This window comes from Neofelis nebulosa, chromosome 10 (assembly GCF_028018385.1).
Source record: "Neofelis nebulosa isolate mNeoNeb1 chromosome 10, mNeoNeb1.pri, whole genome shotgun sequence".
In the NCBI taxonomy this organism is placed as follows: Eukaryota; Metazoa; Chordata; class Mammalia; order Carnivora; family Felidae; genus Neofelis; species Neofelis nebulosa.
Window position 1 is genome coordinate 15,085,234 of NC_080791.1, and position 16,627 is coordinate 15,101,860.

The 16,627-nt window shown below is 52.7% G+C and overlaps 1 protein-coding gene across 1 annotated transcript in view; it reads right to left on the bottom strand.

The window, feature by feature from the left end:
• The window catches only part of DSCAML1 (DS cell adhesion molecule like 1), a 351,352-nt gene that overhangs the window by 24,334 nt on the left and 310,391 nt on the right, over positions 1-16,627 (bottom strand). The window contains exons 15-19 of the mRNA XM_058686854.1: positions 16,383-16,550; positions 14,325-14,395; positions 9,213-9,453; positions 5,885-6,031; positions 3,202-3,357 (exon numbers count right to left, since the gene is read on the bottom strand). Of these exons, the coding sequence (XP_058542837.1) occupies positions 3,202-3,357; positions 5,885-6,031; positions 9,213-9,453; positions 14,325-14,395; positions 16,383-16,550 (783 nt within the window). The remainder of the gene's footprint in view (positions 1-3,201; positions 3,358-5,884; positions 6,032-9,212; positions 9,454-14,324; positions 14,396-16,382; positions 16,551-16,627) is intronic.

The following is a 16,627-nucleotide window of genomic DNA, read 5'->3' on the forward strand; positions in this document are numbered from 1 at the left end:
GAGTTCGAGCCCCGTGTCAGGCTCTGTGCTGACAGCTCAGAGCCTGGAGCCTGCTCCGGATTCTGTGCCTCCCTCTCTCTCTGCCCCTCCCCTGTTCATGCTCTGTCTCTCTCTGTCTCAAAAATTAAAAAAAAAAAGAAAAAAAAGAAAAAAAAGAAATGAGCTTGAATTTATTTGACTTTGTTTTCATTTTATCTTTTAATTTATTTTTGGTTTTCTCTACCTTTCCTGCTCATTTTTTCCTTGGAAACATGCAAAATCCTGAGCTGGCGGTGGGGTGGGGAGGGGAGCAGGCAGGGGGAGGTAGGTAGGGAGTCACAGTGTCTTTGGCTATTCGTCCAAGCTCCCGTGGCAGAGCTGGAGCCAGAATGCGGGCCTGTCTGCTTCCCAAGTCAGCCGGAAAGAGCTGTAATAACTGCCATCGACACAATGGGAGAACCTGGAGGAGGTGGGGCCGGGCTGGTGTAGTGCCCGCTTGTCTGCCCGCCCATCGGCTGTCGTTCTTTCCTGATCCTTGGGGACCCATGCCCCTCCGTCCCTCAGAGAAAGCCGTCCCCATCACCTCCACCAGAGGATTCACCATACTCGGGGGAAGTCAGCCGCGATCATTCCATTCCCCTTTCAGTGACTGGCTTCGCAAGACGCACGTTGCCCCAGGGTGGCCAATGGGACATGAGGATAAATCTGTTGAGGAGGGGTTTCTGGGCCGGTTTTTATTCACTCCCCAAGAGAGGCAGGCCCATAGGAGGAGGCCACTTCTCCGACTCTGAACTCGGTCTTGTCTGCCGTGATGCCGGGAGCCACGGGAGGAACAGGTGACCTGCCGAGGACGGGGGCCCACGGAGTGAACCAACCCTGTGGAGCTGCCTCCTCAAGACCTCTTGTTACGTGTGATAATAAATCCACTTACTTCTGAAACCTTTTTTTTTTTTTTTCTTTAACTGGTATTACTCACAGCCCAAAGCTTCCTGTCTCCTATAGAATAGAGGATATGGAGGCAAGAAGGTCTTCATTTGCTTCCGAGGAGCTGAGTGACATTCAGCAAGTTGCTTTAGCTCCCTATGCCTCACTTTTCTCACCTCTAAAATGGACATAATACGTACCTCACAGGGCTACTGGCAAGGCTCAGCCACGCTTATGACCACATGTGGTACCATGTCAAGTGTGGCCGCTGTTCTGACGAGACCTCATCTGACAGTGGATTCCTTCTGGCCCGGGGGCCTCCCTCTGGGGGGCACTGAGCCTCTCCGGGGCGCCTGGGTCCTCCCAAAGCAGTCACTTCACTGCCAGCACCTTGGTAGCCATTAGACACCTGCTATTTGCTAGCACCGCACGGTTTAGAAAGGATTTTGCAGTTAACGTGCTTCTTGGGACAACCCAATGAGGCATCACTGTCCCCATTTTATCACGAGGAAACTGAGGTTCAGAAAGGTTAAGTGACTTGCCAATAACTGGCAGGGCTGGGACCCTTCTTCTGCCACGCTCACGGGAGCCCCTCCGCTCTGCGGAGCCTCACGGTAGGGCCCCATTCCCTGCCCGCTATCATCCCTGTGAGCCTCTGCAGGCAGCTCTAAATTGAAAGGCTGAAAGCTCCTCGGAACTTTGGGTTCCCCTGTGGGGAATCCCTTACCTTTGTGAAACATGTGGAGGTGCTTATGGCTCAGACCTTGTGTCAGAATAGGCTGCAAGAAGTCTGGGGGGCCCAGTGGTTCCTCTCTGGAGGCTGGGAAGGTGCCCGTGTGTGTGGTGCAGAGGCTCTGGAAGGGGCCGGGCTCTGAGCACAGTCCCCGTTTGGTCTCCACATAAGAGCAGGTGGCTCTGCCTGGAGCCGTCCCAGGAAACCTTGATGGGGGGATTAATGGCAGGAAAAGTAGGGCAGGCAGGTTGGTAAATATTTAATTGCTCAGAGCTTACGGCGTGGAGGGGGCCGATCTGAGAGAAGGGCAGGGCTTAGGGAGAGTGGGGAGCTGGATTAAACTGCTCTGTTCCCCGAGTGCTGGGCTGCCCTGGGAAGCTCTCTAACATCAGTCCCAGCCTGAGACCCTCCTCTCAACAACTCTCACCCTCCAGGACCTTCTGCCAAGTGGCACAGGGGGGCCCAGACTGTGGGAACTTTGAGAAAATGGAGGCAGTGAGGGTAGGAAGCCGTGACGGCAATGTTGGCTAGTTTAAGTGCCCATTGGTGCCAGCCCCTCTTCACAGAAACTCTTTTAAAATATAGCACCTGCGTCAGAAGGTTTAAGAATCAGCTAAGTGATGGGGCGCCCGGGTGGCTCAGTCGGTTGAGTGTCTGACTTCGGCTCAGGTCGTGATCTCACAGGTTGTGAGGTCGAGCCCCGCTTCCAGCTCTGTGCTGACAGCTCAGAGCCCGGAGCCTGCTTCAGACTCTGTGCCTCCCTCTCTCTGCCTATCCCCCACTCGCACTCTCTCAAAAATAAGTAAACATTAAAAAAAAAAAAAAAGTGACGGTGTTGGGATGACATGAGGAAGGAAGCAGAGGCTGGCAGCAGGAGCCCAGAGCTGCTTGTGGGCACACACAGCACCTGCTGGACACGCTCCCCTGGCAGTGTGGCCCTTCTCCCAGCCTGTTCTCTGCTGGGCTCTCCACTCCCCCACCTCCTTACTTTGTCATTCTGCCCTTGAGCTTTGGCTCCTTATTTTCCTCCATTTCTGCCCCAGGGTGGAGGGCCTGGAGATCACAGCTCCAAATGGAGGCACATCCCATTCTCGCCCTGGGAGCCTCCCCAGCATGCCAGAGTCCGGGGCCTGGACCACTCTGGGGCCTCTGCCACGCCCCTAACCTGAGATGTGTGCAGTGACGATCCTGTCCCCCTCCTCCCCCAACCCCAACCATCCGTATCCAGAAGAAACCAGGCAGAGTCTTGCCACAAAAAGGATGCCCTTGGGGAGGGGGTGGGAAGAGAGGCTTTACCTGGCCTCCGACCTAGGGCTGCAAGGGGAGCTAAGGGAGTGGGGAGTCCCAGAGCATCTCACTGCCACCTGCGGTAAGCTGTGTTCTCCTAAAGCGGGGCCCCAGCATGCTCAAAGCCACCCTGCAACGACTTACGGGGACAGGAGACAGGACAGTGCCCTGCTCTCACCCTTCCCCTTGGGCAGTGCTCGGCAACGGGTCCGGGGTGGGCGGGGAGGGAGCCTGGCCGGTGGCCCGAGGCCGGGCTGGGCGCAGTGGAGGGGACTCACCATCCTCCTTGGTCTGGATATAGAGCACGCTGCTGCGCACGCCGTCCCCGGCTTGGGTGTAGGCCAGCACCTGCACGCTGTAGTTGGTGAACTTCTCCATGCCCCGCAGCTCCACCCGCTCCCGCGTCGTCGTGATGTTCTGCATCTCGCCCCACTCTACCCGAGACAAGCAGTGTCGGAGGGCGGCCAGGCCGGCCGGGCCTGGGGCCCCTGCCGCAGCCCCTCCGCCAGCCTGGGCTCCGGTCGGGCCAGCTCCACTGGGCTCAGACCTCGACTCCACAGTAGTGGCGACCGGGGGAACCGCCACCTTCAGCGCCCGGGGGCAGGTCTGGGGCACTGCTCCCAGGCCGCGTGTCTCCGCAAGTGGCCCAACTGGGGCAAGCGGCATATGCCCGGCCTCAGCCCCAGCTGACCTCGTACCAAATTGAGCTTAATGCTCTCCCTTTCCATCTGAGCACCTTTCCCCTCCTCCCCTTCCCCTCTCCATGTGAGGGATGCCAAGGATCTCCTGGAAGGGAGCCTAGGCCAGGTGGGATGGTCACAGCCATTCCTCTTTGCTGTCCCAGGGCCTCATTCGGCTGTCAGGTCAGTAGGCAGTGTGTTACCCTGGGATGACGGGAGACAGGCTGAGGCTGCCTCCTCTGTGTCTGACTGCTCCTGGGCCAGCACCTTGAACTCTCAGTGGTGTCTGTGAGCGGCTAAGCCCCTTCCTTTCTCCCCGCCGCTGGGGACACCTTTCTCCCCACCGCTGGGGACACCCTCCCCAGGAAGCACCCACACAGAGAACCCGGGCGAGGCTGGTAGAGGGGACAGCCCCCACCAGGAAGGGCCGGGCCTTCCTCCGGCTCAGTGAGGACCCGTCATCTGACTCTGCCAAGGAACTTGCTATAGACGGAAGACGAGTTTAGGGAGAGGGTCCCACGGGAAGACCAGGGTCTTAGAAGGAGGAAAAGAGACAGGCTCCTGAGCTGACAGCCATCCACTGGGACCACCGGGCTTTCCAAAAGACGGGCCCAGACGCACTGGCTGAGGATGGGCTTCGTAAGAGACAGGTGCCCGCAACCCACCCCAGCACCTCACCGGGGACCCGGTGCAGGCAAAGAGCCCGAAGCAGAGAGCCTGGCCAGGGGAGGGCAACAGTCTGCCCGGGGCCAGGGGCATGAGAACACCGCGCCCGGCCTGAGGCAACTCCAGGTGAGTGCAGGGGGAACCTCAGAAGCCTGAACAGTGGGACCTTTCTTTTTAGGAAATCAGAAACCAGGGTAGTCCTGTCCAGGACCGGAGCCAGAGAAAGACCCCAAAAGAGGACAGTGTGGCCAACAACCCAGGTGACTTTAGGGAAGATTACAGGCTTAGAAAAGAGGAAGCAAGGGGCGCCTGGGTGGCTCAGTCGGTTAAGCGTCCGACTTCAGCTCAGGTCATGATCTCACGGTTTGTGGGTTTGAGCCCCGCGTTGGGCTCTGTGCTGACAGCTCAGAGCCTGGAGCCTGCTTCGGAATCTGTCTCCTCCTCTCTCTGCCCCTCCCAGGTTCATGCTCTGTCTCTGTCTCTCAATAATAAATAAATGTTAAAAAAAATTAGAAAAAAAGAAAAAAGAAAAGAGGAAGCACGCTCTGGAAAGCCAGGGACCACCCCTTATGCGGCACAGCAGAAATGCATGAGGCTGTCTCCCAACACGTGAACTGAGGACACTCTAGCTCCTGAGCTCCAGGTCTCTGTGCTTTTAGAGGAGATGACAGAGATAGAGGCAAGAAGGACACTTCCTGTTGGCAGTGTATCCGGGCACAGCAGCATCCGGGTGGGGAAGGGGAAGGCAGGCGCCCTGGAGAAATGACCGTGAGCTGGAGTCTCAGGTCCTCCTGGGGAGAAGGGAGGGCCCGGGGCTGGAGGCAGAAGGTTCAGAATCCAGGGAGGTAAACTCACGGGGGCCCTTATGGCCCCCAGTAGAACATTTCCATAGTTGGGGATGCTGGGTCTCTGCCTCGCACAGCTGCAGACTTCCCTATCACTGCAGGGTTCCCGTGACACCAGCGGGCGGGGACTTGGTGTGTTTGTGAGGCTACACACGACTGTTTGGACCCGCGCGTCCCAGGGCGAGGAAGGCACACACAGGGTTGGTTGCTGTCCCTCTGCCATTCCTACCCCGGCTTCACTGCATGCGCTTCCCCACCTTTCTCCGGGTCCCAAGCGGCTTATCTGCGCAGACCGCTTGCCCCACGGCCTGGCCAAGGCGTGCCCCCTTTCCCCAGGTCCCGGTAGCCCCGCTTCCTCCTCTTGTCCCCTCCGGCCTAGGTGGTGAGGACTATTCCTCGGTGCCCCGCCCTCCTTCCACAGCCCTCTGCAAGCAGCGCCTTCATGAAACTCTTCAACTGCCCCATTCGCGGGTACCTCCTGCTCCCTGCCCGGACCCTGACCGAACATCCACATGTTACATTAGAAGCACACGTGCACCATCACAGCTCCAGTCATTCCCAGACACACTGCCGTCCAGGAGCAGCCGGCGTCCCTCCCCCCACCACAGGGGTGACCCACCCTGGTCTCTGGCTCTGGCTGGGGTAGCACGAGCAGCAGAGGGAGCTGCGCCTCCGCCGGCCATCCCATGGGAAGATGCTCAGCTCCAAGCGTGGACACAGACCCTGCACCTCTCACCCCGAGACCCGGCTTTCACTCCTGGCAGACTCACCCCCATCCACGTAGAGGGACCAGAAGATGACACGATAGCCTTTGAGGACGCCATTGAGAGTGCTGCGTGGGGGCTCCGACCAGGAGATGACCGCCACATCTGAGGTGATGGACAGGGCCCGGACGTTCTCGGGGGGCTGGCTGGGCACTGTACGGGGCGGGGAGAGAAACAAAGGGCCCCGTCAGGAGGTACAGCCCGACATCCGTGCCCCCCGCCAGAGGAACATGGAAGGAGCTCCTGACAACGAGTGAGGAGAGTCTGGGCTGTGTGGCTGGGAAGTGAAGCAAGTGTCCTCTTCTGGGTAAACAGAGGTCCTCACAGTCTCGGCGCCTTGGCCTCCCGGTGGCCCGTTCCCCGTTCTGGGTAAATGCCGGGGGCAGAAGGTGATGAACTCTGGGCATGAGCCCATGGGGATTCACCAGTGGGCACCAAAGCCCAGGGTGGATGCTACAGAGCCTGGAAGATCTCCACGCCAGCCCTGGGTCTTATCCGATGGCTGCTGGCCCTGCTGTGTCATCTGACCAGGTGGTCTGAGCCCAGCCTGGCTCTCGGGCCCCTTGCGTCCTTAATGCCAAGCTGAAGGGAAGGAAAAGAAGGAAGCGGTCCCCTCACCCTGGTGAAGAGGAGAAGGGGAGCCATAGACACCTTTAGGACTTCTGGGACCATTACACCTTTGTCCCTTGTCCCTGTAACATGAATATATCAAAATCTCCGGGATGACGAGAAAGCACTTTCTGAGGCCAGTGTAGGTGCCCTGCCTCTAACCTTCCCCATTGGAAAGCCATCTTTGAGCCTAACCCAAGTCCTATCCCCCTCCCTCAGGGGTTTGCCCCGGTGCAGGCCACTTTTTCTGAGATGGCAGACGGCAGGGATGCCAGGTTCTAGGAGCCACCTTGGCTGGGGAGAACTTTGGTGGCCCTTCCTGCTGGCTTCCGAATTGCGGGGGCCAAAGGGAAAGGCCATGTGTGCTTTGCTCTGAGAGGGAGGAAGGAGGCACAGGCTGGATGGAAGGTAATTAGATCCCATTGCCCCACAAGAGGCAACTCTAATTTTTATGAGCATTTAAATGATAATACATCATCGTAACGATCCTCTTTGAGAATGATTATTGTTTCATATTACTTAGGTGTAAAAATATAAGCACCATGTAATTAGGGACCCAGTGTAATAAACTAATACAGATCGCCCGTTCGAACAAAATGAAGGTAATATAATTATGGAAAAGACACTACTGCTAAAGCAGGGGCCCTTGAATACCCCAGGAGGAGTGCTAATATTGCCAGGAAACGATCGGGATCTGACAGGCTAACGAGGGCCTTAATTAAGTATGAAAAAGTGCTGGGCAACTGCTGCTGGAAACTTTCTTCCCTCTCCTCCTTTGTTTTGAAAATGACTCTACGGCCCACGCTGATCTCGCCCTCCCGGAAATTCTGCGCCCCCCACCCCCACCCCCACCCCAGAGCAGGGAGGCGGTGACCCGATGAAGGCCAGAGGCGGGCCTGGCCCTGGAGGACAGGAAGCTCAGTGCATGGCGGGGCATGTCCGTGTGGGCTCAGGGGAGCTGTTCCCCTAGATGCGCCTTCCCCGGGGCATCCTGCATCCACGTCACTTGGTCCCGTATCCCGCCTCGCTCCCAAGCGAGAGTATAACAACGGGGCGAAGATAGAGTACGGGATTCAGGGTGTGACCTGGATTTTGATCCGGGCTCCGTTCGTTACGACATAGGTGATTCTGGACAGGCTACTTAGCTTGCGTGAACCTTGGCTCCTCGTGTGGGTAAGGCCCTAGAGATCAGTGCTACGGTTCTCATAGGTGTTCCCATGCCGGCAGCACCAGCATCACCTGGGAATGTATTCGAAATGCAAAACTGATTCAACCTGCTAAAGCAGAGGCTCGGTGGGGGAGGGCCCAGCAGCCTGCTTACAGCCCTCCAGCAGATTCTGATATACACTCAGGTTTGAGAACCACCGGGTTAGAGCACCACTTGGGACTAGTACTGCTCGTGTGAAGAGGTAGCTGGGTGGTCCTCCTCCACCCAGCCGGGTCTGTGGCCAGCATCACGGAGGGGAGGTGCTGGGGTGGGGGGGAGGCATGGAGCCAGTGTGGAATGGGGGAGCTGGCTGCCTGTGGTCCTCCCCACCACCACCCAGGCTTCTCTGTGCCTCTCTGCTTTCTATGTGCCTTTCCCTCTTTTTGCATTCTCCCCTTCCCCAGGGGCTCAGTGCTCCACCCCGATGCCCAGATCGTGCCCCAAAGCCACTGAATGAGAATCCTGGAAGATGAAGCCTGGGCACCATTATTTCGAAAGCTCCCCAGATAATTCCAATCTGGAGCTAACGTTAAGGACCCCTGGTACGCGCTAATCCGCCTTCAGGTGTTTCCGACCTGACGCGCCCTCCCTCCCAAGGGTGTCTACATTTTCAGAGAAGGTGAAGTAGGTAGAAGGCGTTGCCTAACCTAAAGGAATGACTTTCTAACAGTGGAATGTTGGGTATTCCGATGGCATTACGCCCTGTGGACAGTTAGTCCCCTCCCTCTGCTGGGGCAGGGTCAGACTTAGTGCAGGTTTTGGTCTCAGACTCTGGTTTGGGGTTGAGGGACGTCAAGCCGGAAGCCGAGGAGAAGACCCTGCTTCTTTGATCTGCCCTTCGGGAGGCTGCAGGCATCAAGGGCCATGTGTCCTCTTTTGACCTGGCACAGGCTCAGGTACCAGCGGGCCCTCCTCTGTGCTCGGAGAGCGGGCACGTTCCTGCTTTCTCCTAACCCTGTTCCCCTGAAAACCGGGCCCTGTATTTACTCAAGAGTCCTCTCTAGTCCTCAAAGAATCATGTTTTAAACAGTGGCCTCTAAATCGCTGCCACATGGATCTTAGACTCTCTTAACCCCAGTCTCATCTCAGGTCCCTGAAACAGTTAGTGGACAGGTTCTAGCCCAGAACTACAAAGGTAACTTGGTTGCTGCCCTTTGTCCAACCTGCAGGTTATAAGGGAAGAAAAACAGGAGCAGGATGTAGAGGAAAGGGCCTGGAGAGAGAGAAAAGCGAGGGCCAGAATGAGGGAGAAACATGGATGGAGAGTCAGATGGGTGGCAGGTGCTAGGGAGGCAGAGTGTCGACAAGCAGTGGATAGAGCGCTGGCCGTTGGATTGAGGACCTGGGGGGCTCTGTGGACCAGCATCTCTAGAGGAGCCAGTGGGCGAGAGGAGACGGAGGGATCCAGGGAGCCTGTGTGCCTCACAAGACCCTGATGGGGACCAGGAGCTGTGGAAGGGCCCTGAGTCCTCCCTGGCAGCCTGCCTCTGCACCCCTACCCTCTGCTGGTGCCCTCACCATCCTCCAGCGTGGTGGCATTGATCTCGCTGGACGAGGGCCCTGTGCCAGCCCGATTGAAGGCTTGGACCACCACCCCGTACTGGGCAAACTTCTTGAGGTTGTCCAGGGTGTAGACCTCGCTGTCCCCGGTGGCCTTCATCTCCACGATGCTATACTGCCCATTGCTGCCAGGGCTGTTCTCTCTGTAGCCGATCTGGTAGCCCCGTATGACGCCATTCTGCAGCTCCTTCTTGGGCGCCTGTGAGCACGGTAGGGGAGGGGAGACAAAGACACAATGGTGCTCTGAGATGCTGCTCTTAAAGCCAAAGTCAGATCATGTCACTCCTCTGTTCCCAACCCTTCAAAGGCTCCTGTCTCACTTGAAGTGAAAGCCAAAGTTCTTATAATGACTATATGACCCTATATGATCTGACCCCCATTACCTCTTGGGCCCATCTCCTCTTCCCCATGCTCCCTAGGCTCCAGCACTGGTCTCTTGCTGTTTACACTGGGCCCATGTCCGTTGAAGGGGAACGCTTTTGCCTTGGATACCCCCACAGCTTGCCTCTTCGGCCCTGTGTCATCCTTGCTGTAATACCTGTCTTTTTTTTAATTATTTTTTTTTTAACGTTTATTTATTTTCGAGACAGAGACAGAGCATGAACAGGGGAGGGTCAGAGAGAGAGGGAGACACAGAATCTGAAACAGGCTCCAGGCTCTGAGCTGTCAGCACAGAGCCCGACGCGGGGCTCAGGCTCACGAACCGTGAGATCATGACCTGAGCTGAAGTTGGATGCTTAACTGACTGAGCCACCCAGCTGTCCCTCCTCACGCTCTTTCTGTAAGATTGCTCCCTGCCCTCTGTTCAGTATTCCTTACATTTCTTCCTGGCCCCCATTACCTCTTGAACCCATCTTTTCTTCCCCGTGTTTTATTTTTCTGCATTGCATTTACTCAGCATCATTGGATATTTTATTTATGTGTCCATCTGTTCCCATCAATGTAAACACCATGAGGATGAAAAGCATTGTCTGTTTTGTTTGCTCTTTGCTCTGTGTTCAGTGTCTACAATGATGGCTGATACGTAGCAAGCCTTCAACACACAGTTAATGAATGAATGAATGAATGAATGAATGAACGAATGAATAGGAATATCATTTGGCATGGGCTCGGGGACCTGAAAGAAAGGGAACAGCAGACAAAAAGTAACCAGACGGAGAAGGAGGTGAGCAATTAGCTTGAATAAAAACAGAAGCCCGAGATACCACATCACACCCTGTAGGACAGGTCTCATCAAAAAATGGAAACCAACAAGTGTTGGTGACCATGTGGGCAAATTGGACCTCTTGTGTCCTACTGGTGGAAATGCAAACTGGTGTAGCTGCTGGGGAACACAGTCTGCCAGTTCCTCAAAAAGCCCAACATAGAATCGCCATATGATCCAGAAATTCTACTCCTTGGTATAGACCGCAAGGAATTGAAAGTGGAGACTCAGATACTTGTATATCCACGTTTAGAGCAGCCCTATTCACCACAGCCAAAAGGTTGAAGCAACCCAAGTGTCCACTGATGAATGAATGGATCAACAAAAAGTGGCCTATGAGTGCAATGGAATATTATTCAGCCTGACAGTTAGCCTCTTATTTAGTCGGAATGAAGTCCTGACATGTGCTATCACGTGGACGAACCTTGAAAACATCATGCTAAGAGAAATGAGCCAGACACTACAGGACAGATATTGTGTTGATACAGCTTCCATGGGGTCACATGCATAGTCAAATTCACAGAGACAGAAAGCAGACTAGAAGTTACCAGGGGCTGGGGGCGGAGCTATCATTCAATAGGGGGCAGAGTTTCTACTCGGGATCATGAAGAAGTTTTGCAGATGGACGGTGGTGATGGTTGTACAATACTGTGAATGTACGTAATGCCACTGAACTGTGCACTTAGCCATGAATAAAATGGTGGATATGTTTTACCACATTTAAAACAGAAAAAAAGAGTCCTTGATTTTGGTGTGTGCCCAGCCCTTCTTGGAGCAGGGAGCTACACTGCCCTGGGCATCATGGTAAAGGGCTGGGGTATGTGGGGACCGGGGCCTGAAGCCAGCCCCCAGATGCAGGGACAGAGGTAGATGAGGACACACAGTAAGAAGGGGGCATTATGGAGCCCTGGTTTGGCTGGCGGGGATGAAGGACTGGCCCCAGTCAGCCAGGAGAACAGAGAAAACACCAGTGCCATGAGTCTGGGGCTAGAAAACATGCTTTCACTCCAAGCTTCAACCCTGATACACAACCAGATGCACACACGCGATCCTAATACTTCTCACATCCGGAACCACGAACACACACATCCGGACCCATCAAAGCAAACACCGTAATCCATCCACCTACCTACAGTCATGTATACTTAGACTCACAGACAGAAACTGGTTCCTTTAACAAGCAGACTTGCCCATCTAGAAATTGAGAGACAGCACCCACCCCAGTGCATATAAAAACAACTTGAATCAGGGTTTTAAAGATAATGAAGTTAATTTAAAAGCCTACCTTTTATTATACAAAAAAATAGTGAGATCAAAAACAATTAAGTTAGTAAAACAGCCCCACTGTTTTTTTTTTTTAATTCAATGAATGTTTTAAATGAACTGCATTTTCAGCTCGCTGTTAACTCAATAAAATGAAGTTTTTAATTTAACATAATTGTTTTGAACTCACTAAATAGGTGTGTGTGTTTTTAATTGACTTGACTTTTTGTTAATGCCTGAATAATGTTTCTCTGCACTTGGGCAGTCCTGTTTGCTAGTTTGTAAGTGAGCAAATTTCTGAATTCTCATATCTGCCCATGTAAATCTACATACACACCCACACACACAGAGACATCTATTATAGACACAAACATACTTTCAAGAGTGATACCCCACCTTCATAATGACACATACTCTTATATTACATACACACATCCATATTGCCACGCTCAGAGAGTAACACACGTGTCCACATGACCACAGCCATCTAGGCCATGATATATACCAACATATTCACATCAACATATACTGACAGAGGCCTTGGATGGGCATCCAGGCACACCCCGCTATATACATATATATATTCACATATTTATACAAATCTTGACAGATCTTCCTTCCCTCCCTCCTCTTTCTTTCCTCCTCTCCCCCTCCCCCCCTCTCTCTCTCTCTCTTCTCCCTTCCACTGCTCCCCTCACCCCCAACAGGCACACTCAGGATTTAAATCAATCTTAACAATATTTCTCTGAAGCATTAAGAAATCAATAGGGCTGATTGCAAATTTATGTCATAAAGCAGTGGCGATCCATCTCGCGGAAAGGGTCTTAAAATGAAGTGACTTATCTTTCAAGTGAATCTTTATTTTTCATTAATCTGTTTCTTGGTGTTAAAAAAAAATCTCCTGAGAAGTCAGGCCAAAATTTATTGATGGGTTGGTTCATTCTGAAGTTCTAACTTTCTAATCAATTTTATTTTTCATTATGAGACTTTGGAGAAATAAATCTGATTCTAAATTTTTATCGACCTCCGGGTCAGAGCTTTGTAGCCAAACGGCTCAGTGTTTTACATACGTATTCATTCCCTGCCCCCACCTCCTGGCTTCCTGACAGTATTCCTAGGAAATGGGTCCAGAACCAGGATGTAGACAGACTTGGGGTTGGACTCTAGGCTTCACACCCCCACCCCCACCCCCCCAAGTTTTTGAGGAAAGCCTTGGTGCCCAGATCTGGATGTGAAGTGGAACCATGGCTCTGGGCATGGTTCCCAGGAAGGCCCAACTGTGTAGTCCCTACCTCACTTTCATTCTGGTCATTTCTCTGGGGAAAGAAGGAACCAGGCTCTGCTGTGTGTCTATGTGGGTGTGGGGGGTGGGGGTTGGGATGGGGAGACACACACAAGAGTGTAGTGTTTTTAAGGAAAATATCACTAAGCCCTTCTGCATTTCTCCCGTTCTTAAGTCTACCTTGTTGAAGGGCCTGGGGGAGAACTAAAGTGCCTGAGCTTCAGTTAGAGCCAGAAAATGACTGTGGAGGTCGGATCCCAGGAGCAGAGGAGGCATTCCCCCCAAGCCCCACTGTTGGGATGGGAAAACTCCAAGAAGAACACATACAGGCCCTACGAAAGCTCCCTGTTCCCAAACTCCGTGCCGTGGCCTCCTCTGATGGGTCGGGATAAAAGTACCTCTTCTGGCTACCCTCCAGGAACAGAGGGTCAGATAAGCCAGTGTGAGAAAATACTTGAAGCCTGGAAGAGTCAGTGCAACAGGCGGCCCTGAGGGCCCACGGCAGTGATGTGGTGGTGAGTTTGCCAGAATTACCCAGGACGGTGTTTCCCTCCTGCTCCAGGTTATTCCGATCTGTTTCTCTGCCCAGCTGTGAGGTCTCCTCTAAGAGTTTTCTCATGTGACAGGGTCTTCAGGACATCCTGTAGAGTTTAAGGTCTCTGCCCCTCATTCAGCCCCAGAGGTAGGGAGGACAGTTATTTTCAGTGATTTCATAGAGGAGGAAACTGAGGCCTGAAAACACCAAGACTCCTGTGGAAGGCCTCACCAGGAGAAGATAGGGGATCACATTGCTATACCTCCCAGCTCCAGTCAGAGGGCCAAGATGAGGGCAAGACCCTGTTCTGTCATCTCTCATCATCCACAGGGCTCCCTTGAACTTTGTACAAAGTCAAACCCAACTCCTGACCTATTACAGCATGTGGGGCTTAGAAGAGAGGCCGGTGTGGTGGAAAACCCATCTTCCCTGCTTAGCATTGCCAAATTCTTCATCCCACCTCAGGTACAGGCCTGCCTCAGAGTGCCAAGGTGGAGAGGGGGTGGGGAGTGGTGGGGGGACCCATCCCTTTATCCTCCTGTCTTTCTTCCCCTCGGGCCTCACTGTGGTTAGCAAAACAAAACAAAACAAAACAAAACAAAACAAAACAAAAACAAAAACAAAGACAAAGACAAAAACAAAGACAAAAACAAAAACAAAAACTGGGCATGAGAATTATAAGAAATCAGAGATCAGCAAGCTTGTTGGGGCTTCATTCCCCATTCTCCCTGGGTTGAGAAGGGAGGAGGCATGGAGGCATTCAGTGGGAAATTCGACCTCACTTACCTTCCAGGTCACTTGGATACTCTGTGAGGTCACTGGCTGCAAGGTGACATCCATGGGGGGCCCATCAGGAGCTGGTGGAGGGGGAAACAACATTACAAGTTAAGTCAGGGAAGAAAAGAGTCTTATGTGCTCACTCTCATCCTCTTCAGCTGGAGGATTGCTGGGAACAAAGGAAAAGCTCATACACGAAAGCAGAGAACCCCCCATAAAACAGTCATAGGGCTTACCTTTCCTCTCCATTCTCCATCATCATTTGCTGAAAATGCAGCGAGCAATGACAACGAGATATTACTCTACATTTAGCAGACTGGGAACAATTTTTAAAAGCTTGATAGTATCAAGTGTAGGTAAGGGTGTGTAGTAGTGGGAATTCTTTTTTTTTAAAGGTTTATTTATATTTGAAAGAGAGAGAGACAGAGAAAGAGAGAGAGGGAGAGAAAGAATGAGTGGGGGAGGGGCAGAGACAGATGGAGAAGCAGGCTCCAGGCTCTGAGCTGTCAGCACAGAGCCAGACATGGGGCTCAAACTCACAAGCTGTGAGGTCATGACCTGAGCTGAAGTCAGATGCTTAACTGACTGAGCCACTCAGGTGTCCCAGGAATTCTTATATCTACTGGCCATGGGAAAGGAAACTGGCCCAATACTTTGGAAGACATCTTGGCATTTCCAGTTAACGGTAGGAGTGTCCTCATCTGATGCCTTTGTAATTCTGCAACTACTTCTATCCCACAGAGAAACTCACAGACCTCTGTAAGCATACAAGTATGAAAATGCTCACAGGTCCAAGCTGCAAGCCACCTAAATGTCCATCTTCGTTAAAATGGACAAAGAGGGGGGCGCCTGGGTGGCGCAGTCGGTTAAGCGTCCGACTTCAGCCAGGTCACGATCTCGCGGTCCGTGAGTTCGAGCCCCGCGTCAGGCTCTGGGCTGATGGCTCGGAGCCTGGAGCCTGTTTCCGATTCTGTGTCTCCCTCTCTCTCTGCCCCTCCCCCGTTCATGCTCTGTCTCTCTCTGTCCCAAAAATAAATAAATAAATGTTGAAAAAAAAAAAATTAAAAAAAAAAAAATAAAATAAAATGGACAAAGAGGCTGTGGTATAATCATGGCAGAGAGTACTACAGAGCACTGAAAATGCACAAATGATGAAGCTCACAAAAATACTAACGATCAAAGCAAGGAAGACACAGAATATATCAAGAATAACTTAATGAATACATTCCCTGGGAAAATGGGCAAAACCAAACAACATGCTTCTGCATTCATACACTGTAGTGACAGTATAAAAGAGAAAATAAAGAATGACTACTGGTTACCTCAAAGGGAGGCATGGGGTTATGGTTGGGAAGGGGCAGAGGGAGGACCCCTGGCATGCTGGTAATTGATAGTGAGTGTTGCTTATCCTATTTTTTGCTTTATTATTATTATTTTTTATTTTTTTAAACATTTATTTATTGTTGAGAGACAGAGAGAGACAGAGTGTGAGCAGGGAAGGGGCAGAGAGAGAGGGAGACACAGAATCTGAAGCAAGTTCCAGGCTCTGGGCCTGATGTGGGGCTCGAACTCACGAACTGAGAGATCATGACCGGAGCTGAAGTCAGATGCTTAACTGACTGAGCCACCCAGGTGCCCCGGTTTATTATTATTTGTAAAGCTACACATATACGTGACATGTACTTTTGGTATTGTTTTCTATTTTGCAATGGCAGGAGAACATATAGGGAGAGAAGGCTTGTTTGAGTTTTCAGAAAAACTCCAAAACAAAGGTCACAGAAAATAATACAGGGCACTAGTGCTCCACCCTTTCCAGACAGGCTGGGGCCAGAGGAGTGGGTAAGAACCATGGACAGCTCCCCAAAGCCCAGTGTCTATAACTCCATCTGGAAAAGGTCAAACCTAAGAGCCTCCAATGATCCAAAGGCAGACACAAACAAATACCTTGGGATCTCTCCTTCCCTGTTCTAATTGTAAGCCCACTGTCAGTGCACAGGGTGGGTGTAGACCTCAGATGGCCCTGATCCCCAAGGTCACGGGAAAGAGCCACAAGGCCAGAGTGCTCACCGGCCTCCTCGGTGCTAATGGTGAGCTCTTTGCTCGGCTCGCTGCGGCCGATCTTGTTGAAGGAGTACATGCGGATGCTGTACACAGAGGCTGGGTGCAAGTCCACGATGTTGGCCTGGTTGATGGTGGGGGAGATGTTGCGTGTGGACTGCTTGAAGTCCCAGGAATCTGGAGAGAGAGCACCCATTTCAAACCACAGCCGGGAAAACCTCACAGCCCTTCCCCAGCCTCAAGCACCAGCACAT